Source organism: Neofelis nebulosa, chromosome 6 (genome assembly GCF_028018385.1).
Source record: "Neofelis nebulosa isolate mNeoNeb1 chromosome 6, mNeoNeb1.pri, whole genome shotgun sequence".
Taxonomy (NCBI): Eukaryota; Metazoa; Chordata; class Mammalia; order Carnivora; family Felidae; genus Neofelis; species Neofelis nebulosa.
This window is the reverse complement of record NC_080787.1, coordinates 7,840,663-7,866,593: the sequence shown is the minus strand read 5'-3', so window position 1 is coordinate 7,866,593 and position 25,931 is coordinate 7,840,663. Positions and strand designations below refer to the sequence as shown.

The window sequence follows — 25,931 nt, the reverse complement described above, 5'->3', positions numbered from 1 at the left end:
CCCTCCTCTCATTAAATAAGGAAAGTTTCGGGGCACCTGGGTGGCTCAGTTGGTTAAGCGTCTGACTCTTGATTTCGGCTCAGGTCATGATCTCATGGTTCGTGAGTTTGAGCCCTGCATAGGGCTCTGCACTGTCAGCAGGTAGCCTGCTTGGGAGTCTCTCTCCCTCTTTTTCTGCCCCTCTCTCAAAATGAATAAATAAACTTAAAGATAAGGAAAGGCTATTTCTTTTTTTTTTTTAATTTTTTTTTAACATTTATTTATTTTTGAGACAGAGAGAGACAGAGCATGAACGGGGGAGGGGCAGAGAAAGAGAGGGAGACACAGAATCGGAAGCAGGCTCCAGGCTCTGGGCCATCAGCCCAGAGCCCGACGCGGGGCTCGAACTCACGGACCGCAAGATCGTGACCTGAGCTGAAGTCGGACGCTCAACCGACTGAGCCACCCAGGCGCCCCAGGAAAGGCTATTTCAAAATATGGACAAAAGTTAAAGATTCAAGAAGAAAATTTAAGTTAAATTTAAAAATCAGATTGCCATTAGCATTGTTTTGTGACCACTCTCACTCGGGCCTGGCCCCTGAGACCGTGACGGTGAGGGAAAGCTAGGGAAATATTTGCAGCCTAAGTGTCGTTTAATCTGTTTTCCCAGAGGTGTCCATAATGGCATTTCTCTTCAGGAAGCTGTTTTGTGTTATGGCCTTCGGCTTTTCTAATATTGAGAACCTTGGCTATTCTCCAAAACCATGCTAGTTTTTTGTTTTTGTTTTTTTTTTTTAAGTGTTAAATTAACTCATCAGGACATGGAAGAATTCATCTAGAAAGTGTTCACTAAAGCACTTCCTCGGGCGGGCACACATGCATGAGTGAACCGTGCCCTGTTCTCCAAGAGTTTGTAGTTCAGAGGTGGTGTAGGAAAGTTCCTCCAATTGTTCTCGGAGAGAGAGAAAACCCTCAGGTTTCCGAGAAAGAGAAGTCACATTTGACTTGGGATGCCAGCGAAATAACGTAGGATGTGTATTTGCTCTCCTCCTTGTTTGGGGGGGTGGTTGTCGAGGGTGTGCTGACCGGACTTCTGTGGGGAGATGGCGGAGGCTGGAGGCCGAGGGGAGCAGGTGCCGCTGGGAGGATAGCCACCTGCCTGGCGTAGCTGGAATTGGGAGCCTGCAGATGTCACTGTGAGGAGGGGGCCAGAGGACAAGCCTCCGGGATGGGCAGTAGGGAGCTATGGAAGGCTTTCGAATGTTAGGATAAGATGGGAGTTACGCACTCCTTTGGGCTGCTTTAGAAGCGTGTGTGGAGAGAGCCTTGAGGTAGGAATTGGAAGGTGTCAGCTTGGTGGGATGCTTCAGGGGGGTGAGACTCTGGCAAGTTAACTCCCTTCTCAGTGCCTCGGTGTCCTCATCTGTAAAAGGGGAATCATGCTGTGAATGGAGATGAGGATTCAATTAGCCCGTGTAAACTGCTTCCGTGATGCTACAGGAGTTGTAGCTGTGGCACAGACTTCAGTGCACTCGGGTACCCAGCAGCGTCGGAAAAAAGCCCGCCCCATCAGAAAGGAAATTGGCAATGTTTGTAGGGAATATCTTCGAAGTTTATGATTTTATTTTTTGAGAGAGAGAGAGGGAGAGAGAGTCTCAAGCAGGCTCTGCACCGTCAGTGCACGTCCCAACACAGGGCTCGAACCCATAAACCGTGAGATCACGCATGACCTGAGCCGAAGTCAAGAGCTGGTTGCTTAACCGACTTAGCCACCCGGGCGCCCTGAACAGTAACCTCCTGACAGGATTGTTTTTCCTGGGAATAACTTACGGAATACTTGACTATTCCGTCCTGTATGTGACACATTCGGGAAAGTTGGCTGAGTAGCAGCATATTAGGACAAAGCTTCTTTGCTACCGTAATAAAAAAGATACCGCAGGGGCCCCTGGGTGGCTCAGTCGGTGAAGCGTCCGACTTCGGCTCAGGTCACGATCTCACGGTTCGTGGGTTCCAGCCCCGCGTCGGGCTCCAGGCTGACCGCTCGGAGCCCGGAGCCTGCTTCCGATTCTGTGTCTCCCTCTCTCTCTGCCCCTCCCCCGTTCATGCTCTGTCTCTGTCTCAAAAAGAAACATTACCAAAAAAAAAATTAAAAACAAAAGATACCGCAGATCTGTTTCTGAAGTCAAAGCCAATTAAAGTATGCAAAGGTGAGGTTCTCGTGAAGAAAAGTGGCAGAATAGGAGTCGATGTGCAAACAAAAGAAGGGTGCTGTGTAGCCCGTTCATTTTTCTAAAGCAGACGCAGTATTTGGTTGGGATGTGGTTTGGGTCAGGGAAACGTGCACGGTGCTGGTGACTACCGCCCTCGAGTGGGAGAGGCTTTGGAACGGAATTTTCAACAGACCAATTCGGTAGAGTGAAAGAGTTTACGGATTTTTTTCGTGTCGACAATCGAGGCATGAGATTCGCACAGAGAGCTGGCGTGCTGGTGACGTTTACTGTCCTTCTGAGGCTTGTGTAAGGTAAACGCCTGTGATGCACACGTACTTGGTCCAGCTCCACAGTCCCGCCTGCAAGCGAGAGGCAGGCTTTGTGCGTCTGCTAGGATTTTGGTTTACCTGTCGCGGCACTTATCCTGCCAGCAAATCCTTTCTGTCTGTCGGTCTGTCTGTACGACACACCCCCTCTCCCTGTGTGTGTAGGTGTGAGCTGTGTCCTGTGGTGCACGCACATGGGCTCTTTGCTGCCGTTGAACTACAGGGAAAAACAATATGGGCCATTGAGGGGGGGGGTCCCCCCTCATTGTTTCTGTGCATTGAGTTAGAGCACGTAGACACTGACCATCTCCTGGAAGTTTACTCCTTAGAACTTTATCTCTTATGCAAGTCAATGCACCTGTTTCATGAGACGTCTTCGGTTCCTGAAATCGAAGTGCTTTGCAGTTCCTTGCAAAAGAAAGAGAAGTGTCACAGAGCGGGGCTGCTTAGAAAACCTCAGACTGATCCCGTCAAAGAGTGGTTTTGAAGGTCAAGGGGCAGCCTCTGCACACAGACGTCTACGCTAGCCACTGGTTCTCATTTTCCAGTTGACTTGCCCTTACCCTCTGAGCAGGAATGTCCAGTGTTGTTTTTGGAATAAAATTGAGGCTTTAGTTTCTGAATCTGCCATGAGAAGTCATCTGTTTCTCCCTCTAATCCTAGACTGCCACCTTCCTATTCTTGATCCTACCAGCTTCCTGCCAAAGATTTTTTTGCCCTATTTTCTTCCTGCTTTTGACTAGCTTAACTTCGTCCTGTGTGTCATTGAAACGGCATGTCCCACAGTCCTGCTGAAGTGAAGCAAGAATTCTAGAAGACAGATGTGATCTCAGATGAAGTCAGACCTATGTCTAGTTTGATGTGTCCAAGGTTCACTTAACCGAGTCGTGTAAACGCTGGGGGCTGTTTCTGACAGGTCTGCTGTTGCTTTGCGTAATATCTGGTTTTGCTGTCTGGTCGCCAGAAAACAATGCCACGAAAATGCCCGATGATGGTATGGAACCGAGATGAACCATTCTGTAAGATCTGGAAGATTCTGTAATATCACGTCCGTTTGCGAATGTCTTGTTAAACCCACAGTTACCTACCCCAGTTCAGGAGTTTTAAGATGATGGGATTTAATCATAGGTATTTTCAGGTGAGATTGAGAAAAATCATGCTGCACTCGCAGACTTCGTGCATTTACACAAGAATTTGAAGAAATTAATGATGTTTGGCCTAGTTGGTTATACCTGATTATGCTTCAGTCGTAAAACCCGCAAGGATGTGTGGGAATGTTTTCAGGGCAAGCAGAACGTTCAGGGTGTTTAAATGCTTTGTTGTGTATCGCAGGGTTTCTCTAGGAGTAGAACAGGGCAACTTGCCAGGAGGTAGCACATTTTCTCTGGAATCCATCCCGTGAGAAAATGGAGACAACTATTTTCCTCCAATACTCTACGAGGTGATTGAGATCCGTCACGATGACTGAGAACATTATATGTGGCAGAAGTGCTTTTAAGTCATTAAAGAAAGATTAAAATATGTTCAGTATAACTTAGCATCTTTATTTACACCATTTCGCACCCGGGTCCTACCTTGATCCCGGTGCTTCTGACCCAATACCCTTTCTCACAGCCTGTGACCTCCTCCCCTCCTCCCCACTTGACTCTCGAGGGCCACACCCGAGACCTCGTCAGCTCCTGGAACAGCGTGTGCTGGGGTCAAGTCACAATTCACTCGTCTCGCTGTGACCACGGCCGTTCGGCCCTCTCTCCCTCGGAAGGACCAGCGCTCGGACTTTTTCAGGGCCTCTGGGCCGTAGATCCCTTGGATCTTCCCCTCCCTCTCCTGAGCGCCCAGCCCACAGTGTCCGTCACCCCAGCAGTACCCTCAAGTCCATCTGGCCACCTGCTTGGAAAGCCAGCAGCCCCACAGCGTGCCCGCTGCCCCTTCCTGCACACGTCTGGGCTGTGGCGGGCGGGAGCCCGAGGAAGTCTCACGGCTGGTCCACCTGCTGCCTGCAGAAGCTCATGACCATCACTCTCGCTGGGCTTTTCTATTTAATTTCTCAAGTTCTTTATCTGGGTCCAAAGTTTGCCCCCACCCCCGCCCTGCAGATTTTGTGGACGGTGCCCTTCTCACCAGCCGGTGCACCCTGTTCAGGCTTTTCGTGGCTCCTCAGTGCCCTACGAATAAAATCCAAACCCCGTAATCGGACCTCGAAGGCTGTCCGCGACCTGGTTCCTGCGAGCTCCCCAGACTCTTCCGTTACCCCCTCCCCATCACGCGGTGTTTGCTGGCCCGCTTTGAACCGTGTGCCATTTCTGGTGGTGAGCACGAGCCTTCTCACGGCTGTGAACTTGCTGTCCCTTCGTCTGGAGCGGTCTCCCCAGCTCGTGGTTCCCCATCTCCTCCCCCACCCCCGCCCCGATGACGTCTTTATTCCTCTTCAGGTTTTAGCATAGACGTGGTAGGGACTGGAGAGCACCGTCCACATTCCCCACGCTCTGCTGCCCTCCCCCCACCAGAGGAGAAGTTAAGTGCCCTTTTTCTGCACCCCCCGCCCCACTATACCCTCTACTTCTCCTTTTATACCTCCTGTTTGTCTGCTTCTCACGATAGGCTGTCCATTTGGAGGGCAGGGATGGTGTCGGTTTTGTTCATGGTTGTGTATCTAGTACCTGACAGCTGGTCTTGCCAGGCTGTAGACATTTAATAAAAATTCGGGGGTGAGTTAATGGATTCATAAATTACCCATTAAATGATTACTACGTGAGGGGCGCCTGGGTGGCTCAGTCGGTTGAGTGGCCGACTTCGGCTCAGGTCATGATCTCACGGTCTGTGAGTTCGAGCCCCGCGTCGGGCTCTGGGCTGACAGCTCAGAGCCTGGAGCCTGCTTCGGATTCTGTGTCTCCCTCTCTCTCTGCCCCTCCCCCGCTCACGCTCAGTCTCTGTCTCTCAAAAGTGAATAAATGTTAAAAAAAAAAATTGAAACGATTAGTATGTGATAACTCTGAGAGCATCGGCTAATGTTTATTGAGACTTCACCAGGCAGCGCGGATTGTTTTGATAACTTCACAGGTATTAATTTCTTTCTTTCTCGCGATTACCCCACGGGGTAGGTCCTCTTACTTCGCCAGATCTGTGAATAGTGAAACTTGGAAGTGGTCGGCCGGGCTCTGAACCACAGTAAAAGGAACACTTCTTCCGACATGATATACTCTTTCTTGGCGGACGTTTGTAAGGGGTACTATGGAAGCACAGAGGAAGAGATGTGTGTTTTAAGTTTTTGAAAGTTCGTGATTCAAATTTAGCATACACATAAGCTAATAATTCATCAAGTAGAACACGCTGTCTTCTAATTATTCTAGTGCAATCTGTCACGAAACAACGAAATAACATAGAGACTGTCCACATCCCTGGATAATTCCTTGGGCCTATAAAAGGGGGCTAAAGAAAGGAGATTAAGTTTCTGAGGTTTCCAGCTTCTTGATGCTCAGAAAGTGGAATTTACGTCTACCGAAATCAAAGTGGCAGCCATCTTTGGTCTAAAAAAAGGCGTACCACAAAACAGATTTCTACATGCGGTGCCAACCACTCGATTTTTGAAATTTATTGTTATTTTGATCTTGCAGGAGAATCATGAAAAAAGTCTCCATGGAGCCCTCTGAGCGACTGGCCAGTCTCCAGGCTCTGTGGGACAGCCAGACCGTGGCCGAGCAGGGGCCCTGCGGTGAGCATGCATTTTAAAACCAAATTATAAATGGCTGCATGGATGTCCCCGTGCCAGGAAGTTACGTCTATTCCTAGTATGCTTCTGTAAAGGTACAATTAGTTTTAAGGTGTAATTACCACTGCACAGACTTTAGACCGGTGGATAAAAGTCCTGTATTTAAGCTGTATTGCGTCCTGCTGTGTACTTACTATAGAACAAGGGGGAGAATCTTTGCCATTTTCCCAAACAGAAAGAAATAATCAGCATTGTCAACATCGGCCATATTTAAACTTTTAAACTTTAACTTAAAAATCATTTAGCCAAAAACCTGTCACGTTTCTGTTGTGTGTGTTTCAGGTGGATTTTCTCAGATGTACGCCTGTGTGTGTGACTGGCTTGGATTTTCATACAGAGAAGAAGTACAGTGGGTAAGTGTGTTTGTGTGCAGGCTTGTGTGTGCCCCCCCCTCCCTCCCCCCCCCCCCCCCGCCTGGAGAATATTCCAGTATTTGACTGGCTGGTTTCTTTTTTTCTTCCTTTCCCCCCACCATTCATGTTTTCGGCTTAAAATCTTCCTTCCTCAGATTATGTGAAAATCTGTCTGTATCATTGTCTAATTCTCTCTCTGCATCCCTCTTTCCTGAGCATCCGTGTGGACTATTTACATGATTTAATTATATTTAAACAGGATGTGGATACAATTTATCTGACACAGGACACCAGGGAATTGAATTTGCAAGACTTCAGCCATCTTGACCACAGGTAAGCCACTGCTTTCTTTCCTTCCGTTTGCAACTGATTTTTGCTTCTGGAACCATACTTCTCAGCTGGTGCTTATAGACACAGGCGATCTCCAGGAAATCCCGTTATAAGGGGAATCTGGAGAATCTAAGACTCTCTGAATTTTGCCTTTCAAGTAATAGTCTCAGATGTGTTCATTTGGGATGGAGGTGCCTGTGTGTACTTGAAATCCAGAGTTCATTATATTATATGGAAATAATATAATTCTGAGGTTCTTATACCGGCTTACGAAAGTCTATTTAATCATCTGCCCTGTGTATATAATACTATGTAATATAGTATTACTTTGGCTAATTGCCTTAGAACATTTTTTCTAGGAGGCAATTTTATGCTGTAATCCTAAGAAATGACTTTTGGTTTACAATTTCTTTATGAGTTGGGGATTCGCTGCTAGGGTATAGATGCGCACACGTTGGTGGGAACGGGTTTGCCGTTATCTGCCTTGCGATAACGATAACACGGCTGTGAATCCCGTTACACGTTATGTGAGAAAGCTGCAGGTTTTAAGATCTTGACGTTCATATGTTTAGGGCCGTGGCTAGCGGGGTCAGGCCCCAGGGAAGAAGCTTCGTTCAGGGTTAGGCAGCGTTGGGCGGTGCCCCTGCGTCTTTGCTGGGTATCCCAGCCTCCTCCCTGGAAACGCTGCTTATTTTAAGCAGCAGACGCTAGTCCCACCGCCGTGAACCTCAGCCCAGTCCGTCCGTCCTCTCTGTTTGGCATCGAGAGAGAGAATCCTGGCATCCGGCCCTACCTTTCGCGCTACGCGCACAGCTGGAATACGGCGTCGTGGCCTGAAAAATGCCATTTCAAATTATTTTCCCACCTACCTGGCGGGAAAATCCAGAGCTGTACAGGGGTCCCCGAAGAGTCCTAGCCAACGGAACGGAGCAGAGAACACGGACGGGAGCCCTCTCTGCGGCGCTGGGGGCTGCAGAGGGCGGCGAGGCCTGGTCTGTGCTCGTGGCCGAAGCCAAGTGCCTGAAGCCCCTGGTTCTCAAGCGTGGATTTGCTTCCTGCTTGTGGAGCAGGGTGGTTTTCTCCCGCCTGGAGCTGTTCCCCCTCTTCCTGCACACGAGGGGACGTCGTACTCCCGCTCCGGCTTCCCTGGGTGTCCTGCGTAGCTTGTGAAAAAGTGAACTGAGAAACAAGGAAGAATCTTAGTCTGCAGGTTTTTCTCCAATAAACGCAGGAAATTGTACGTAGAGTAAGAGGACTGGGTCGCCCTGCAGCATTAGGGCTCAATGTGTGCGGCCCCCGGAACCCTTTACAGGTCTTGGCAGTGATTGAGCTTTTGGGTTACGTGGGTTATATCTTTTGGGACTCACCGTATTAGAAGCTGAAACTAAAATTAAACACTTACTAATGCCTTTAAACATGTTAATAAACCCATTACATGCTAACGTAGGCACCGTTGTCGTGAACAATAACCATTTTCCGAGACAAGCCTAAGTCCGCCGGAAGAGTGGCTTCCCTTCACCTGTGTGCTGATCCCTGTAACTTCTGACTTCATAGAAGGCAGCTGGATTCCCGTGTCCGCTTCTGTTCACGCTCTCGTGATGTGTGGCATTGACTGAAGTACATTTAGAACATCCAGGCTTAAGCAGATGCGTACTTAGAAAAGGGAGCGTTGTTAATAGCCTTGTCACATGACTGTGGATACTCCTCTTTCATACTTCACCATGACTAGTAAAGCGATGGTTTTCCAAAGTTCAGTTGCTGTGTGGAGTCGGAAACCGTATCAATGAACTTTTTTTATTTTACTTTAAATCCTACTGGGGCCCTTGGGTGACTCAGTCGGTTGAGCGCCTGGCTCTTGATTTCGGCTCAGGTCATGATCTCACGGTTTGTGAGGTTGAGCCCCACGTCGAGACTCTTCTCTCCCCCTCTCTCCCTGCCCCTCCCCCGCTTGAGTGTGTGCACGCTCTCTCTCTCTCTCTCTCTCTCTCTCTCTCTCAAAAATAAATAAACTTAAAAAGCAAATCCATTTGGTCCATCTTGTACTTTGAACTAATCTTACCCCCATATGGTTTTGTAGCAAGCATTCTGCATCGTTCATTTAGAAAATACTGGTTCACTGGGTTATGCATAGTGTGCAGATATTTTGCTGTTGTACAATAGGGAGAAAAGAGGACATTTGTTGACACCGCTGATCCTCTCAAAAAAGTCTTTTTAAGCGTGGCAAAACTGTCAGTGTCCTAGTGGCCGATAAAAGTTTCCCCAGATTCAAGTGGTTTTCTTTTTTTTTTTTAAAGTTATAACTTTACTGTTGGAAAAAAGTTCCTCGAAGTGACGGGCTAACAACTTTTTACGCTGTGGAGAAAACATCTGCTAAATCCCAAGTCTGAATTGACTGTACTTTGTCATTTTTTTCATGGTGTTCCATGAGAGAGCGAGTTCTGCTTAGAACTCTATCACAAAGATACTTCGCATTGAGAAGATGAGCCCTTTGTATAAAGAGGAAGCATTTTGTGCCTGTTTCTGTTTTGTCGCACAGGCAGGTACTCAAGGGCTGAGGTTTAATAAAAGAAGTGCTTTCTACTTCATCAAGGGCATTCCTTTTTCTTTCTTTCTTTCTTTCTTTCTTTCTTTCTTTCTTTCTTTCTTTCTTTCTTTCTTTCTTTCCTTTCTGTCTTTCCTTTTTTTTTTTTTTTTTTTGACAAAGAAAGACAGCATGAAGGAGGGAGGGGCAGAGAGAGGGAGGGAGAGAGAATCCCAAGCAGGCTCCACACTGTTCGTGCAGAGCCCAGCGTGGGACTTGAACTCCCCAACCTTGAGATCATGACCTGAGCTGAAAGCAAGAATCGGAGGCTTAACTGACTGAGCCACCCAGGCACCCCAGCTTTTTCTTTTTTTTAAGTTTATTCATTTATTTTTAGAGAGCTAGAGGGCATGTGCAGGGGAGGTGCAGAAAGGGAGAGAGACAGAATCCAGGCAGGCTCTGTGCCATCAGTACAGAGCCTGACACGGGGCTCGAACTCATGAACCCGTGAGATGGTGACCCGAGCCCAGGTCAAGAGTCGGACGGCTGACTGCGCCACCCGGGCGCCCCAAGGGCGTTCTTAAATGACATGGGCATTTGTTGGAAGAAACCGCATGTGTGGCGGTAACGAACACAGTGACCGGCGTCCAGGCCTGGATGGCCGTGTTGATTCCTGCTAAGGTGCCGGTGGTTTTCCCTGCTGTCATTTTTATACCATCCGTGCAGACGTCTACACGGCGTAAAGGACAGTTTGTTTCAGTGTTGTTATGAAAGTAGTTTTGAACTTGTGAGGCCCTTGAGGGAGTCCCGGGGTTCCCCAGGGGTCCATGGACCATACTTGGAGTGAAGACACCGCGTATGGCGGCTTGAGGTGTTGTTCTGGCTTCCTCTGTCACACCTTCAACAGTCTTTACACCATTAACAGGCTATGTGTAATGTCAGTGCTGTTTTCCAGCATATCCACTGTGCTCAATTTGGTGATTAATCAATTTGGTGATTAATCTGGCCATAGAGGGAAACCATATCTAGGGAAGCTACTAAATACAGTTACTTGACATACATAGAAATATGTGGAATGCTGTCCACCATTGAGGAACCTTGTCGAAACTTAGAATTTCCCTACAAACAGAGTTTTTCCTGATTCCTTAGCTGGAGAATTTTCATTTTGTCAGTAAACACTGCATTCATGATCATTTACTTTTCCTACTTGGTAAAGGGCTAGAAGCACTTTTGTCATTACTGAGATCAGAAGGCGGAAAACTTTTCCTGTCAAGGGCCAGATAGTAAATATTAAATATTTTAGGCTTTATGGGGCAGGCAGCCACCGTGGCAGCTCAAACGCAACTCTAGACAACGTGCGATTGAACGTTCGCACTCTAGACAACGTGCGATTGGAGTGTTCCAATAAAACTTTATTTACAAACATACGCTCTGCGGGCTGTATCTCCCCAAAGGAAAATGCAAGATGAGCTACAAAAAAAATTTAGAGCTTCTATTTATGCTTATTGCTGACTCATTCTAAAATTTCAATCTTTGTTTTATAATATACAACATATTACTATTGCTGTGTTTTGCATGTAGTAACTACTAAAAAATTAGTTCTCAATTTTTTTTTTTTTTCAATTTTTTTTTTTTTTGTTTTTTTTATTGCAGTGGGCTTAATAACAGCAGGGGTCATTGCTATAGACGTCCCCTTTCCTACTAATGCCTAAATACTTGGACTTTTTCCAGAACTCTTTTGCCCTAATCGTCAGTATATCCCCTCGTTGTTGAGGATTTAATTTTCCCCCCATGATTCTTACTATTACGATTAGTGCCAGCTTCCATATAAAGAGGCTACTTACGGTCAGTGCTTTTAGATAGCCTGTATTAATAATATTTTGCCAATCAAATTACAACGGAGTACATTGGATGGACATTTCTGTATGTTAGAATCTTGAGCACGCTTGTCCGTGAAGGGACAGTCTGTACTTAAGCGGCACAGTAGTTTGGAAGGATCCAGAGTGGCCCAGTTTGAGGGGGATAGGAGTCATTGTCTGAATTTGAGAGGTTTTACAAAAATGTTACTTTCTCGTTTGGGTATGAATTGTGGAGAAAAGAAGGGAGGAATGAGACGCATTGGAGGATCAAGAGGAGAGGTCGACGGGCCCCTGTTGAGCTGGAGTTTGTTAGCAAACGGGGCAGTAATTCTCATATGCGTTGGTGAATTTTCCCATGGTGGCAGTTGGCTCCCAGAAGCTCTGTTGGAACATAATTCCCAATTGGCCACCATTCAAAGCTTTATTTTTTCATTCCATTCTTCCTTGTCTGTAGTCCCCATACTTAGACACTTCCTTTCTTAAGAGCCTCTAGGGTCTCTAAACTCATTAGTGGTCCTGGGATGGAAGTTCTGTGAGGGCCGGGTTGTATCTGTCTTGTTCAGGCTGTACGATGTGATGCTGTAGCGTCAAACCAGTGCCACAGAATAAAGGATGTTCAAGGACAACTGAGCTGCTCTAGGGAAACAGACCAGAACCCTGGGAGGGTGAGGGGATTCTTTTTTAAAGGCTTCCTGGACTACTCAAATACTCTCCCCCATAGGCAGGTTGGCGGTCGTTAGACTATTCACGTTCTTAACCCGATTTTGCTCTTTGTTACCTACTCCAATCCATGGCTGAATCCTCTCCGGATTCCTATCAGTTCTGTGTGTTTCTTTCAGTTCACTCACCCCAGGCCGGCATCTTTTGCATCTAGGGGTTTGTAACGACCGTTTTTTTCAGCTTATCCAAATCGGGAGGTTTGGGTCATGCGTGGGGCATTGGTGTTAATGTTGCAGGTCTGAGAACAGGGAGGCTACACGTGGTTTGGGCGGCTTTTCTCACGTGGAGCACAGGCACGGAGGAAACAGTCTGCACGCGTGTGCTCCCCATCGATAATTCTCATCGAAGAGAATATAGATTGAAGTTTGCAGGTCTAGGGACTGGGCAGTGCCCCCATCATTGTTCTCATCAGACACACCCTCCTAATGTCCTCTCCCCTCTCATTTGCCCGGGATCTGCTCTCCTGCAGAGACATACCCATTGTTAGGACACCGTGACCCTTATAGCACACGGCCTCAGGAACTGAGAAATGGGGAAACGTGGACGTCGTCCTGAGGCCGCTTATGAAGCCTCCAGTGTGCTCTTTTGTCTTCCCTGGGGACTGCCTCCACGCGTGTGCGTCTTCAGCCACCTCCCTTCAGTCTTGAGGGTCTGTCCCGGAGCTTCAAGGTAGATCGCGAGCAACTTGAATGCTGTCATGGAAAACTGACTAGCTAAAAGGCTGTATCAGAACTGAATGAGGGGTAAGCATTCGCGGATGGGGATGACCGTGTGCATGCTGGAGCCATCCAGTTCCTCCCTGGAGAAGAGCAGTTAGGAAGCATTGTACTTGGGAAAATGCCCACCCACTTGTTCTCTATAGCTTCCAAAATTTTATTTAAGTATATTCTTGAAGCATGCGCTGCTTTAGGTACCGATGGGCCAAAAAGAGGCATAGCTGGAAAAGGCTTTGCTGCACACTTCTCACGGGACCTCTCCAAGGTCTGGGAGCCGACATGTTAAAAAGTGTAATTACGCTGTAATTTGCAGGGGTGGGAATGATGGGGTGGAGGGGGAGTGGTGCCAAGGCGAAGAGAATATACTGCTTTGGATACATCGATTTTTTTTTTTTTCTTGCTCCCGGTAGATTTGCAAGACGAGCTAATCTCGTCAATCCTCTAAAGGCTCAATGACATGCATCATTGAGTTTAAACCTGGCTCATGAGAGCCCAGCTGGCAGCTCATTCCCTTCAGACTCGTGTGTTTGTGTTTTCATATTTCTTACTCATCAGAGTGACAATCTTGAGCCTGATGCTTCCAGAAGAGTTTTGCGTGTGGGTTAATGTTTGTCAAGGTTGTCCCGAGGGCATTGGTGTAATTCTTTCCTAATCTAGGCTGTCTCTCTTTATTCTCGCTCTCATTTCAAAAGGAAGAAATGCTGTTTGGAGTGTGAAATCAGGTATGAAGAGCAGCGCTGGCTTCTGTTTTCCTTTTCAAAATGTCTGTGAACAATTCCGTACGCGTGGTTTCCGGTCTGGGTCAGATGGGCTCTGTGACTAAGGCAAGTGACTTAGACCCTGAATCACTTGCCAACTTGTTTGTTTTTGCATTTTAACTTTTTGAAATAGCCCCCTCCCCCACTATTAGCAGTTTATTTTTAATACCCAAAACAACCAGAGTGCTCTCGTTATTTGAGGAATTGCTTCAGGAAACATGTGATTGTTGGCTTTCCAAATAAGTGGCTGGTTGAATGTGATGGGAAGGGTTTGGAGTCTTCGATCTAAAATCCTACGGGTGTACCTCCCTGGGTTCACCGTAGAGTAGTTTGAAGATTCTTGACAACTTTAAAAAGACTCCTTTTAAAATGAACAACCATATAAAGTGGCCAGTTTTCTTAACTGAAAGGAAAAGAGACACACAAAATCCCTACATTGCAGAAAATTTTGCATTTCCAGAGGCTAGTTCATGATCTTTTCTTTTTTCTCTTTTCTCTTTTATTTTCTTTTCATTCCTTTTCTTTAAATTTTAGTTAGTTAACATGCAGTGCAATATTGGTTTCAGGGGTAGACTTCGGTGATCATCACTTACAGTAAATACCCAGTGCTCATCCCAACAAGTGTCCTCCTTAATACCCATCACCATCTAGCCCATCCCCTATCCGCCTCCTTTTATATTTGAGTGGTTCCATATTGGGGGCATATATATTTACAATTGTTAGATATTCTTGATTGACAGACTTCTTAATTATGATATAATGCCCTTCTTCATCTCTTGTTACAGTCTTTGTTTTAATGTTTATTTGACAGAGAGTCCGCATGAGCGAGCGTGGGGGGGAGGGGCAGAGAGAGAGGGGGACAGAGGATCCGAAGTGGGCTCTGTGCTTACGGCAGTGCGCCCAGTGTCGACCTTGAACTCATGAACTGTGAGATCATGACCTGAGCTGAAGGTGGACACTTAACTGACTGAGCCACCCAGGTGCCCCGATAGCGTTTGTTTCAAAGTCTAGTTTGTCTGATACAATTTGGCTACTCTGGCTTTCTTTTGGTGTCCATTAGCATGATAGACAGTTCTCCATCCTCTCACTTTCAATTTGCAGGTGTCTTTAGATCTAAAATGAATCTCTTGTAGGCAGCATATAGATGGATCTTGTGTTTTTATCCATTTTGATACCCTGTGTCTTTTGATTGGAGCATTTAGTCCATTTATATTCAGAGTGATTGTTGTAAAAGATATGAATTCAGTGCCATTGTTTTGCCTTAGAGTTGGTGTTTCTGGTGATACTCTCTGGTCCTTTCTAGTCTTTGTTGCTTTTGGTCTTTTTTTTCTTTTTCTTTGCACTCAAAGAGTCTCCCTTAAAATTTCATGTAGGGCTGGTTTAGTGGTCACAAACACCTTCAGTTTTTTTCTTTGCCTGGGAAACTATCTCTCCTTCTGTTTTGAATGACAATCTTGCTGGATAGAGTATTCTTGGCTGCATGTTTTTCCGATTCAGCACATTGAATATATCCTGCCATCCCTTTCTGGCCTGCCAAGTGTCTGTGGACAGATCTGCTGTGAACCTGATCTGTCTTCCCTTGTAGGTTAGGGACTTCTTTTCCCCCTTGCCACTTTCAGAATTCTTCCCTTTTCTGTGTGTTTCGTGAATTTGACTATGATATGTCTTGGCGAAGGCTGGCTTTTGGTGAATTTAATGGGAGTTCTCTGTGCTTCTTGGATTTTGATGTCTGTGTCCTCCCTAGATAAGGGGAGTTTTCAGCTATAATTTGCTCACATAAACCTTCTGCCCCCTTCTCTCTCTCTTCATCTTCTGGAACCCCTATGATACGAATGTTATTATGTTTTAATAAATCACTGAGTTCCCTAAGTTTGCCTTTGTGATCTATTACCTTTGTTTCCTTCTTCTTTTCAGCTTCATTATTTTCCATAATTTCATCTTCTAGATATCATTGATTCACTCTTCTGCCTCATCCACCCTTGTTTTTATGGCCTCCACTTGGGTTTGAAACTTGGTTATAGCATTTTTAATTTTGGCCTGACTAGCTTTTAGTTCTTTTATCTCTGCAGAAAGGGATTCTCTGGTGTCTTCTATGCTTTTTTCAAGCCCAGCTAGTATCCTTATAACCCTTGTTTTAAAATCTAGTTCAGGCATCTTACTCATATCTGCATTGATTAAATCTCTGGCCTTCATTTATTTCCTCTTCTTTCTTTTGAGGTAAATTCCTCCCTCTTGTCATTTTGGAGGAAGAAAAAACAACAACAGCTATAATAATAGAATGAAATCAAAAAATTAACAATTAAAGAAATTAGGTAAGGAAGCTAGATCCGAGGTGTGTTTTGGTGTCCTTGTTCAGAGAAGCTGCCACGTTCTGTCCCTGAGATTATGCAGATTGTTCTGTTAATCTTCGGATTGATTTCCTACATGTTCAAAATGGTTTGATGCTGATCTAGCTGTGTTTTAGGGACAAGCCCAGGGTACCCTTACTATTCCACCATCTTAACTCATCCCAGTTCATGATCTTTTCTGTGATGCTGCCCTTATTTTGTCAGTTTTATCATGGCATGTTTTTTCTTTTCTGGAAATAAGTGAAAAACTCGGTATGTTTGTGTTTTGCTTTTTTTTTTTAATTCTTTATTTTTGAAAGAGAAACAGAGTGTGAGCAGGGCAGGGGTGGAGAGACAGGGAGACACAGAATCCCAAGCAGCTCCAGGCTCTGCGCTGTCAGCACAGAGCCCGACAGGGGCTCGAACCCATAAACAGTGAAATCATGACCCGAGCCGAAGTCGGACACTCAACCGACTGAGCCACCTAGGCGCCCCTAGGTACTTTTGAGTTTTAAGGGAAGGTTTGGATCATTCAGAGCTGCCAACTGAGATGAGAACTAATGATCTCAATTTGTATTACAAACCCCAGCCCACGGCTGGATTAACAACCACCACAGCAATGAACAACTCTACGTGTAATACATTTATAGCAGGGGAAAGGTTAGGGAATGTTAATTGTCTCCTCTGTCTTCAGCAGAGTGTAGGAAAAGATTCTGCTATGTGACTCTAAAGGGTATTAACATTGGATCTTCCTTCTCAGGGTTTGGAGTCTTAAGATGTCTTTGTTCCCATTTTCAGGAAGCAGTAGAAATGTCCTGTGGAAATGACAAGAGAATATTATGTTCCCGTGTTACCAAGACTCAGGGGAGCATTACCTAAACTGCTGTAACTCTTCAAGGGTGACTTTACTTTTCAGATCAGAGTCAAGTGGTAGTTAAGAGTGTCTTAGGAGATCAAGGCAAAACACACTGGGAGGCAGAATCCGTGCCATGGACTGATAGTAAAAAGCTGTCACCCTGAGAAAATCAGTGGAGATGACAAGCATTGGTGTTTGGAAACCTTTCTACATCATGTAGTGTAACCCCCGGGGTGCCTTAGTGAAAACACGAGGAAGGGGTTGGTTCTGATTGGCACAGACCCCACCGGGGAAGGTCCAGGGAGCTCTCGGCAGTGAGGTGTTACCGGCACAGGGGTTGGGAGGCCCGCGTGAATCAGGAGTTATCCTGTTTGCTTATCTGATCGCTTATTACTGTGTTCTGAGAAAGCCATCCAGGAAAATGAACTCTCGGGAATGAAATTATTTACATCTTGTCTTGTGTATTTTTCTGTGGACGTGAGATGTACCAGTTTTGATCATTATTGGTGATAGATTGTCATATGTAGACCGAGTCTCCTGGAGCCTTGGCCTCTGTTGTGGCTGTCCCGACAGCTTAGATGTTCTGAGAGTGACAGATTCTAGGAATCCCGAGTGTTACTCAGTTCAGACCTTGACTTTTCTCTGTGTTTGCTGAAGTGGTTCCTGGATGCTTGCTTCTCAGACTTGAAGCTCCCCATTCTCTGCATGGTCCTGGCAGGTTGAGAGAAGCTTTGGACCTGAGAAATTGAGGTTTTACATAGTGTTGTATGTAGCTATAGTTTATTTACTTTTGCTTCTGTTTTGTATTCTGATGTATGACCATTCTACAAGTTATCCATTCTACGGTTAATTGGATATTTGGGTTAGCTTAATGACTAGGTTGAGTAATGCTGTTAAGGCCATTCTTACAGTTGTTTACTTAGAGAGAAGTTTGCCGTTCCGTGTACCAGAATGCAAATAATGGTAAAGTCAACCATTATGTCCGCCATTGAGGTTGAGAAACAGTCTATTGCCTCTTCGAAGAAGACTTTAATAAGTCAATTTTCAATCACGGTTCCCCCTGCACTCCTACCTTACCTGATGGAACAGTTATTCTAACAGTCCTTGTGTTTCTTTGTAGTTGCGTTACAAAAGTGTGCATGTTTCATTTGGGGTTGTATTAAGTCTTTTTTTTTTTTTTAATTAAAAAAATTTTTTTTTTACATTTATTTATTTTTGAGAAACAGAGTGAGACAAAGCATGAGCGGGGGAGGGGCAGAGAGAGAGGGAGACACAGAGTCTGAAGCAGGCTCCAGGCTCTGAGCTGTCAGCACAGAGCCCGATGCGGGGCTCGAACCCACGAACGTGAGATCATGACCTGAGCCGAAGTCAGACGCTCAACTGACTGAGCCACCCAGGTGCCCCTGGGGTTGTATTAAGTCTTTAATCAATTTCGGAAAAAAATATTATTTTGCCTTGGCTCTTGTTCTAGCTAGCCTCTGTACCTGCTTTCTGCCTCAGGCTTCTCTCCTCTCTCCAGTACGTCTTGCCTGCATAATGAAAATTGTTACCTTCCTCTGATACATCCTGCCTACATTGCTGAAATTGTTAACTTCCTAAAATATTTCTCTGCTTAAAAGCTTTGTAATGGTCACCCTGTCAACAGTCCCGTTCCCTTCGCTTTCAAGCCTTATTTCTAGATACTAAGTGTTCTGGTTATCTGTTGCTATATACGAACCATTCCAAACTTAATGGACTACAGCAAGAGCCGTCCCTTGTTAATTGTCTGTCACAGCTCTGGGCTTGATTAGGCTCCGCTAGGTGGTTTTTGCTTGGGCTCTTTCCAGCTGTTACAGTCAGATATGGGCTGGGTCTGGAACCGTCTTGAAGGCTTCCTTATTCACGGGTCTGGTAGTTGATGCTGGCTGTCTGCTGGGACACTTCCACGTGGCCTGGCCTTTCTCAGAGCAGGGCGGCTGGATTCCATGGGTGAGCCTATCAGGAGAAGGAAGTAAGCAGACGCCATATTATTGCCTTTTCTTACCTCGCCTTGGAAGTCCCCCCGCATCGGTTGTCTCCAGTGTCTGACCATTATGGATACAGCCGTTATAAACAGTAACATATAAGTTTTTGTGGAAGTACACGTTTTTTTTTTTTTTTTTTTAATTTTTTTTTTTCCAACGTTTTTTATTTATTTTTGGGACAGAGAGAGACAGAGCATGAACGGGGGAGGGGCAGAGAGAGAGGGAGACACAGAATTGGAAACAGGCTCCAGGCTCCGAGCCATCGGCCCAGAGCCCGATGCGGGGCTCGAACTCACGGACCGCGAGATCGTGACCTGGCTGAAGTCGGACGCTTAACTGACTGCGCCACCCAGGCGCCCCGGAAGTACACGTTTTTACTTCTCTTGGTTGAGTATCTAGGATTGAGGTTGCTGGCTCTTACGGTCAGCGTGTATTGAATATCATAGACACTGTCAGACTGTTTTCCACACCGAGTATGCCAGTCGGATTCCCATCAGCAACGTATGAGCTTCCAGTCGCTTGGCAATTTTTCGTTTTCAAACTTAGCAATTCACTAAGTTTGGAGTGGCATCTTGTTTTGGCTTTAAACTGCATTTCTTTAATGGTTAATAATTTCAGACATCTTTTTATGTACGTCTTTGCCATTGATGTATCTTCTTTGGTGAAGTATCTGTTTAGATCTTTTGCTTATTTTTAACTCTTTAAAATTATTATTATTTTTGAGAGTCAGAGACAGAGCATGAGTGGGGGAGGGGCAGAGAGAGGGAGACACAGAATCTGAAACAGGCTCCAGGCTCCGAGCCATCAGCACAGAGCCCGACGCGGGGCTCGAACCCACGAAACCGTGAGATCATGACCTGAGCTGAAGTCGGACGCTTAACCGACTGAGCCCCCCAGGCTCGCCTCTTTTGCTTATTTTTAAAAACTCGGTTGTTTCTTATCATTAACTTCTTTATACATTCTGATATCAAGTTCTTCGTTAGAAACGTGATATGCAAATATTTGCCAAGGAAAAACTGATTTTTCCACTTTACCAGGTGAAGTCCAATTTGTCAGCTTTTCCTTTTGTGGATCATGCTTTTGGTGTCGGATCTAAAATATCTGACTAAGCCGTACCTTGCTCTGTCGACCATTTCCTCTGCCTGGATTCTTCTCCCCTTGCTTGTGGACTTCAGTCTGCCTTTTCAGGATTTTTGCATGTCGTTTTAGAGCTGATGCTGTCCTACCCCCTGTGACAGTGTAAAACCTGCTTCTATAAATGATGTGCTCTTCAGTTCCTGAAAACGACTTCGTTATGACAAAAGCCAGCTGTCCTTCAAATCAAGTGACAGACTAGCACACACAATAAAGAGGTTCTGAAGTGTCGTCCCTGCTTGACGTTAAATCCACACAAGGAAATAAGATGAGGAAGAGCCGCCGTGGCTCCTGAATGGAGAAGTACAGGGAGAGCCCCTGAACCACGTGTGTGATAAGCCGGCATTTGCCCTCAGAGAAGCGACTGTCCCCACATCTCAGGGGGAGCAAATGGCGTTGACTCTGGCACGCGGTCCGTGGGGAGCAGGGACGGGAGTGAAGACCTGTGGGAAGGGTTGCTGTTCATGGTTTTAAATCTGAAACTTAAGCAAAAATTGATAAAGAGGCTCTTCCGTTGGACAGATGGCACATGGAACCACGTGACTGAGAGTTTTGTTTTGTTTTGTTTTGTTTTGCATTGTTTCTCTCGCCTACCTGCAGGGACTTGTTTCTCCTTTATTATTTATTTTTTTTTAATTAGAGAGAGAGAGAGAGAGAGAGAGAGAGCAAGCAAGCAAGCTCAGGAGGGGCAGAGAGAGAGGGGGAGACCCAGAATCCAAAGCAGGCTCCAGGCTCCTAGCTGTCAGCACAGAGCCCGATGTGAGGCTCAAACCCATGAACTGTGTGATCACGACCTCGGTGGAAGTCAGATGTTCAACTGACTGAGCCCTACCCAGGTGCCCCTCCTTTTTAAAGCATGTCTGACGAAGCCAGACGTGTGGTTAAATGAGATAGTCTGAGTAGTGTGCCTGCCACAGGGCCCGGTACGCAGAGGCTATGAAATAATGTGGATTTTGCCACTCTTTCCACCTTCTGCCTTTCTTTTCCGTTTCAGCAACAGTTTGAGTGTTTGCCAGGTGTCACGCCAGGAGGATGAAACTGATTATGGTCTGGCTGAAACTGGAAGGGAGAGAGTTGGTTTTCAAAGAACTTACAGCCTGGGGGTGGTGGGCAACAAATGTTGAATACAGAGGCAGAATAAAATTACTCCGAGGCAGAATAAAATTAATGCTAAATAGAGATTCGGACAGGGTGCTGGCTGGGGTGGCCCAGGGGAACCCAGACAGGAGGTGTGTGATATATGCGTCGAAGGGTGCAGGGATTTTCCTAGGTGAACACAGCACTGAAAGATGCTGCGGACCGTGAAATTGTATGGTGTGTTTGATGAGTAGCGAATTGTCTGCTTCTTGGCTTGTGCATGAGTTAGGGGCTCATGTTGTAGGAGAGATCAAGCTGGAAAAACACGATGCAGGTGGCTCTCTGAAGCACATAGTTCCTTCAGTGGCTGAAGAGTTTGTGGGAAGCATGAGACAAAAATGCACCTGGGCTGTCTCATGTGTGTCATCAGCATCAGGAACGACGGGAAAGTTCCAAATGGTTGTAGGATGCTTGCTAAGCATCGGGGATCCATTCAGGATCACTTATTATCTACAAGGCTGGACAGTGTCCTTGCTTGCATTATAAACTCACCTGGAGAGTTCAGTTGACTCTTAACAGTGGTGGGAGAGTGGGGGCTGGGGCACCGATTCTCCCACGCAGTAGAAAATCCCAAGCTTTCGACTCCCCCAGAGCTTAAGCACTAATAGTTTAGTGTTGACCGACAGCCTTACCAATAACCTAAGTATTTAACACATATTTTCATGTATTATATGTTCTTACCATAAAGTAAGCTAGAGGAAAGAAAATGTTATTAAGGAAGTCATAAAGAAGAGAAGATACCTTTAGAATACTGTATTTTTTTTAATTAAATAAATCCATGCAGTTCGAAGCCATATTGGTCAGAGGTGAACTGTATATGACATTCTTGATGGTTAAAGGTAGAGACTTGCTAACAGAGAACTAGACGTACAGTTTCTCTTAGAGCAAGGAAGGTCTCCGAGCACACGTTACTACAGGTCTCTTTTCCTCCGGATACAGCCATCAAAGTCCCTCGAAGTGATTTGACGCCAGCCTTTAGGAATTCTGCTTACAGACGTGAAGATCTGTCCTGGAGACTTTAACCGTTGTCTAGCAGTGGAAGTCGTTGCAGCTGGTGGCTGTGCTTGTGAATGATAGAAACGAACAAGTGAACTTGGATGTCACAGGTTGAAAATCAAGTGCCAGTATGGCTGTCCTGAAAGTGCTTTCACGTGTCTTGTTATTTCTGCCTCCAGGGACCTGATACCCATCATTGCTGCTCTGGAGTACAACCAGTGGTTCACGAAGTTGTCTTCCAAGGATCTGAAACTGGTAAGAAAGTGGAGCTCTTGCAAAGGTCGCTTAGCTGCGCTGAGTTTCAAAAGCCCGATCGTTTTCAGTAACACGTTTGTTTTCCTACTGATCTGGAGAGCTGCGCACATGCTTCTTTCTTGAGCAGATATTTTTCCCGTGAATGCTCTGCATGCCGCTGCCCCCAGTTTGTCGTGTGAGATGCTCCGGAGAAGTACCTCCTCACGTTTTCAGCTGCTTCAGGCAATTTTAGATAATGAACAGAAAGACACAATTTAGCGTAGCCTTCAGCACACACACTCATTCTGCCGGCAAAAACAAAGTTACGTCTGCACGGCTGCCAACGGCAGATTTTACGTTTCTATCCTGCCTTCCGTCTCCACGAAGCCTCCCTTCCTAAGAATTTGGGGAAATGTTACCAGGTTGAGTTGGTCTGGTTGAGTTATGGTCGTTAGCATTAATTTTCTGGATGAGCTCTGGGGCAGATTTATATGTAAGGGAAACGAAATCAAAGGGCAGTGTTGGTTTTCGGAAGGTATGTGGGAGCCACATTTTTGGTCTCTTTTACCAGTGGAAAAAGACGCCCTGTTGGGGATTGTCTGCACGTTCAAAGCAGCCGCATGGACAGAGGCTTATCCACCGGTTAGCTTTCTGCTACTTCATTTTAGGACAGGAAGTCATGTACAGGTTGTTTTATCGGTGACTCTTACCTTCAAGCCTCTGGCCTTCAGGGAGCGTGGAAACTGGGGGCTTAAGATTTTCATAATGAAGAGGTAGGATTTTGATTGAGACGTGGATCTGTAGAAAGTGGAGGGTTGAGATTTGCTGGTGGACAGGCTGCTTGTTCTCTGAATTTCCTGGGGAGTGAGGGGCTGAAAGGCATTATTAGCATGAGCTTGGGCTGAACTCATTTGGGGTCCATGGAGAGCCGGCGTGGTATAGAAAGAGTGTGGGCTGGGAAACAAACCTGGGTCTCAGATTCTGACTCCCATGACAAGGCCATGTGACCTTAGCTAAGTCACTGGACGTTCCAGGGCCTCAGCTTCCTGTGTACTTATTATTGAGAGTTATTTGGACCTCGTGTCTCATTCGTCTCTATCCAGAGCTTATCAGAGTATATGGCTCCTAATAGCTATTCCATAAAAATTGATTTAATGAAAGGATGTCAAATTAGGTTGGATCACGAATGAATGGGCGTAGCCATACCTGTATAGCTAATTTGCAGATTATTCAGAGGAGTAAATAATGTGGACAGAAATGTGAACACAGTACCTGACCTGTTGCAGGCATTTTTAAACTGTTAACTGTTGTTACTGCTGTCACAGACTAGCGAAGAGTCTGAGAAATGAACGAGTGTAGGGCTGTGAATTCTGGAAAGTGTATCAGCTAAATAGGGGGAGATTCTGAGGTCAGTGGTGATGGAGCTAGCGATGGTGGGGGCGGGGGGCAGCTGAACTCCCAGGGAAACAGACCAGAGGCCATGATGGAGGGCAGATCTGGGGGACAGAAGCCTCTCCTTGCTTGCTGCTTGCTGGGATGGGGACCATTTGTAGGACTGAGCCAGCGGCGGTGACAGACTGGTGAGGGGAGCCGATCAGGAAATGAGAAGTGGATTAGTTCAGGGATTGTGGGATCAGTGAGAGCAATGCTTCTCTCCCAAATCAGTTCACCTGGCTCATTAAAACATTCCTGTAAGTTGGTGAATGGGGCACAGGAGAGCTCTGAGGAGGTGATGCAGACCCACTTTGGGAAATCGTCCCAGCCCGCTGTTACAGGGATGTGTCCCGGCCAGTGGTGCTGCCCTTCTGTCACGATTTCTCCCCGGTGTGCTGGGGTGAAAGGAAGGATGGCGAAGGGAGGCGAGGGCTGCCCTTTACGGCTTTTCCGTTAATGAAGATTGAAGCGCAAAAACACACGTGTATATTTTTAACATTCGGTATTTAAAAAAATTTTTTTTTTTAATGTTTTTTATTTATTTTTGGGACAGAGAGAGACAGAGCATGAACGGGGGAGGGGCAGAGAGAGAGGGAGACACAGAATCGGAAACAGGCTCCAGGCTCCGAGCCATCAGCCCAGAGCCTGACGCGGGGTTCGAACTCACGGACCGCGAGATCGTGACCTGGCTGAAGTCGGACGCTTAACCGACTGTGCCACCCAGGTGCCCCTAACATTCGGTATTTTAAAACGAAAAGTGGTCTTGGGGATATCAGCCTTCCATCTTCAAAAGGAATGGCAATTCTCCATGATTTTTCTTTCACCCGAAGTTAAAAAGAACGGACACTTGCCCCTATGATGGGTCTTGCGATATGCAGTCTCAGAACATTTTCTAATATGTGGCTTATTGGAGGAGACGACAGTATTCCACTTTCTTTGGACTTTTTTTTTTTTTTAAGTTTATTTATTTATTTTGTGAGAAAGAGAGAAAGCGTGAGTGGAGAAGGGGCAGAGAGAGAGGAGAGAGCTAGAATACCAAGCAGGCTCCACACCGCCAGCACAGAGCCCGATGTGGGGCTCGACCTCACGAACCGTAAAATCATGACCTGAGCCGAAGCTGGACGCTTACCCCACTGAACCACCCAAGTGCCTCTGGACTTTTTATTTTATTTTATTTCTTTTTAGTGGTTTTTTTTTTTTTTTTTTTTTTTTTGAGAGAGAGACAGAGCATGAGTGGAGGAGGGGCAGAGAGAGAGGGAGACACAGAATCCAAAGCAGGCTCCAGGCTCTGAGCTGTCAGCACAGAGCCCGATGTGGGGCTCGAACTCATGAACTACGAGATCATGACCTGAGCCGGACGCTCAACCGACTGAGACATCCAGGCGCCCCAACCCCTGGGCTTTTTAAAACGGGAAATGCTTGGGAAAAAAGAGTGACTTTCTCTCAAGTTGTATACATTCTCCAGGTTGTTAAGATTGCTCCTGGCTCACTAAAAGCCCCTTATGCCAGGGCACCACAAGAGAAACACGTCACATTCACTTTCTGCTCATCTTATGACTCTAGTAGTAATCCCTCTCCCTAAGTTAAACAGGAGGATGGAGGGATTTTTTTTTAATACGCCGAATTTGCGATTAGGACCAAATTTCTGTCTCATTCTCCACTGATTAAAACCGCAGTAGATTGGCGGTCTTGCTCAAGGCCCGATTTTGTAATTTAGGCAAGTCGGCGAGCATCATGGGGTCTTTTAAAATCTTTTAAAGATGGCGTGGTTGGGCCAGTTGTACGTAGTTCCTTTTAGATATAAAAATTCCATATGCCTTTTATGTCTCATTAGTTCCATTGTTCCCGACAGCAATTGCCCTAGTTTTTATTATATACCTTTTTTTTTTTTTTTTTTTTTGAAAGAGAGAGAGGGAGAGAAAGAGAGAATCTTTAGCAGGCTCTGTGCTCAGCATGGAGCCCCACGGGGGGCTCGATCCCACCACTGTGAGATCATGACCTAGGCTGAAATCAAGAGTCAGACGCTTAACTGAGCCACCCAGGCGCCCCTTACTGTATACTTTCGAGTTTTAACTAAATGCAAGCTCTTGGAGAGGCATTGTCTTAATTTGTTAAGAATTTTGTCTCTCTAAACCGGTGAACATAGGGTTGAACAGACAGTTGACGTCTGGGGAGCACTGCAGTATGGTCACATGTTACTTGCCATCTAGGTTTGGGTGTATGTGCATATCGCTTTAAAAACTTCATCCCATATATTCTTAGTATAGAA

At 46.0% G+C, this 25,931-nt stretch overlaps 1 protein-coding gene across 13 annotated transcripts in view; it reads left to right on the top strand.

Annotated features, from left to right (window-relative positions):
* CARMIL1 (capping protein regulator and myosin 1 linker 1) overlaps nt 1–25,931 on the top strand; it is a 314,075-nt gene that overhangs the window by 135,298 nt on the left and 152,846 nt on the right. For all 13 annotated transcript variants that reach the window (XM_058732802.1, XM_058732804.1, XM_058732800.1 and 10 more), the window contains 4 exons: nt 6,130–6,227; nt 6,567–6,637; nt 6,897–6,970; nt 22,174–22,249. In XM_058732802.1, the coding sequence (XP_058588785.1) occupies nt 6,130–6,227; nt 6,567–6,637; nt 6,897–6,970; nt 22,174–22,249 (319 nt within the window). The remainder of the gene's footprint in view (nt 1–6,129; nt 6,228–6,566; nt 6,638–6,896; nt 6,971–22,173; nt 22,250–25,931) is intronic.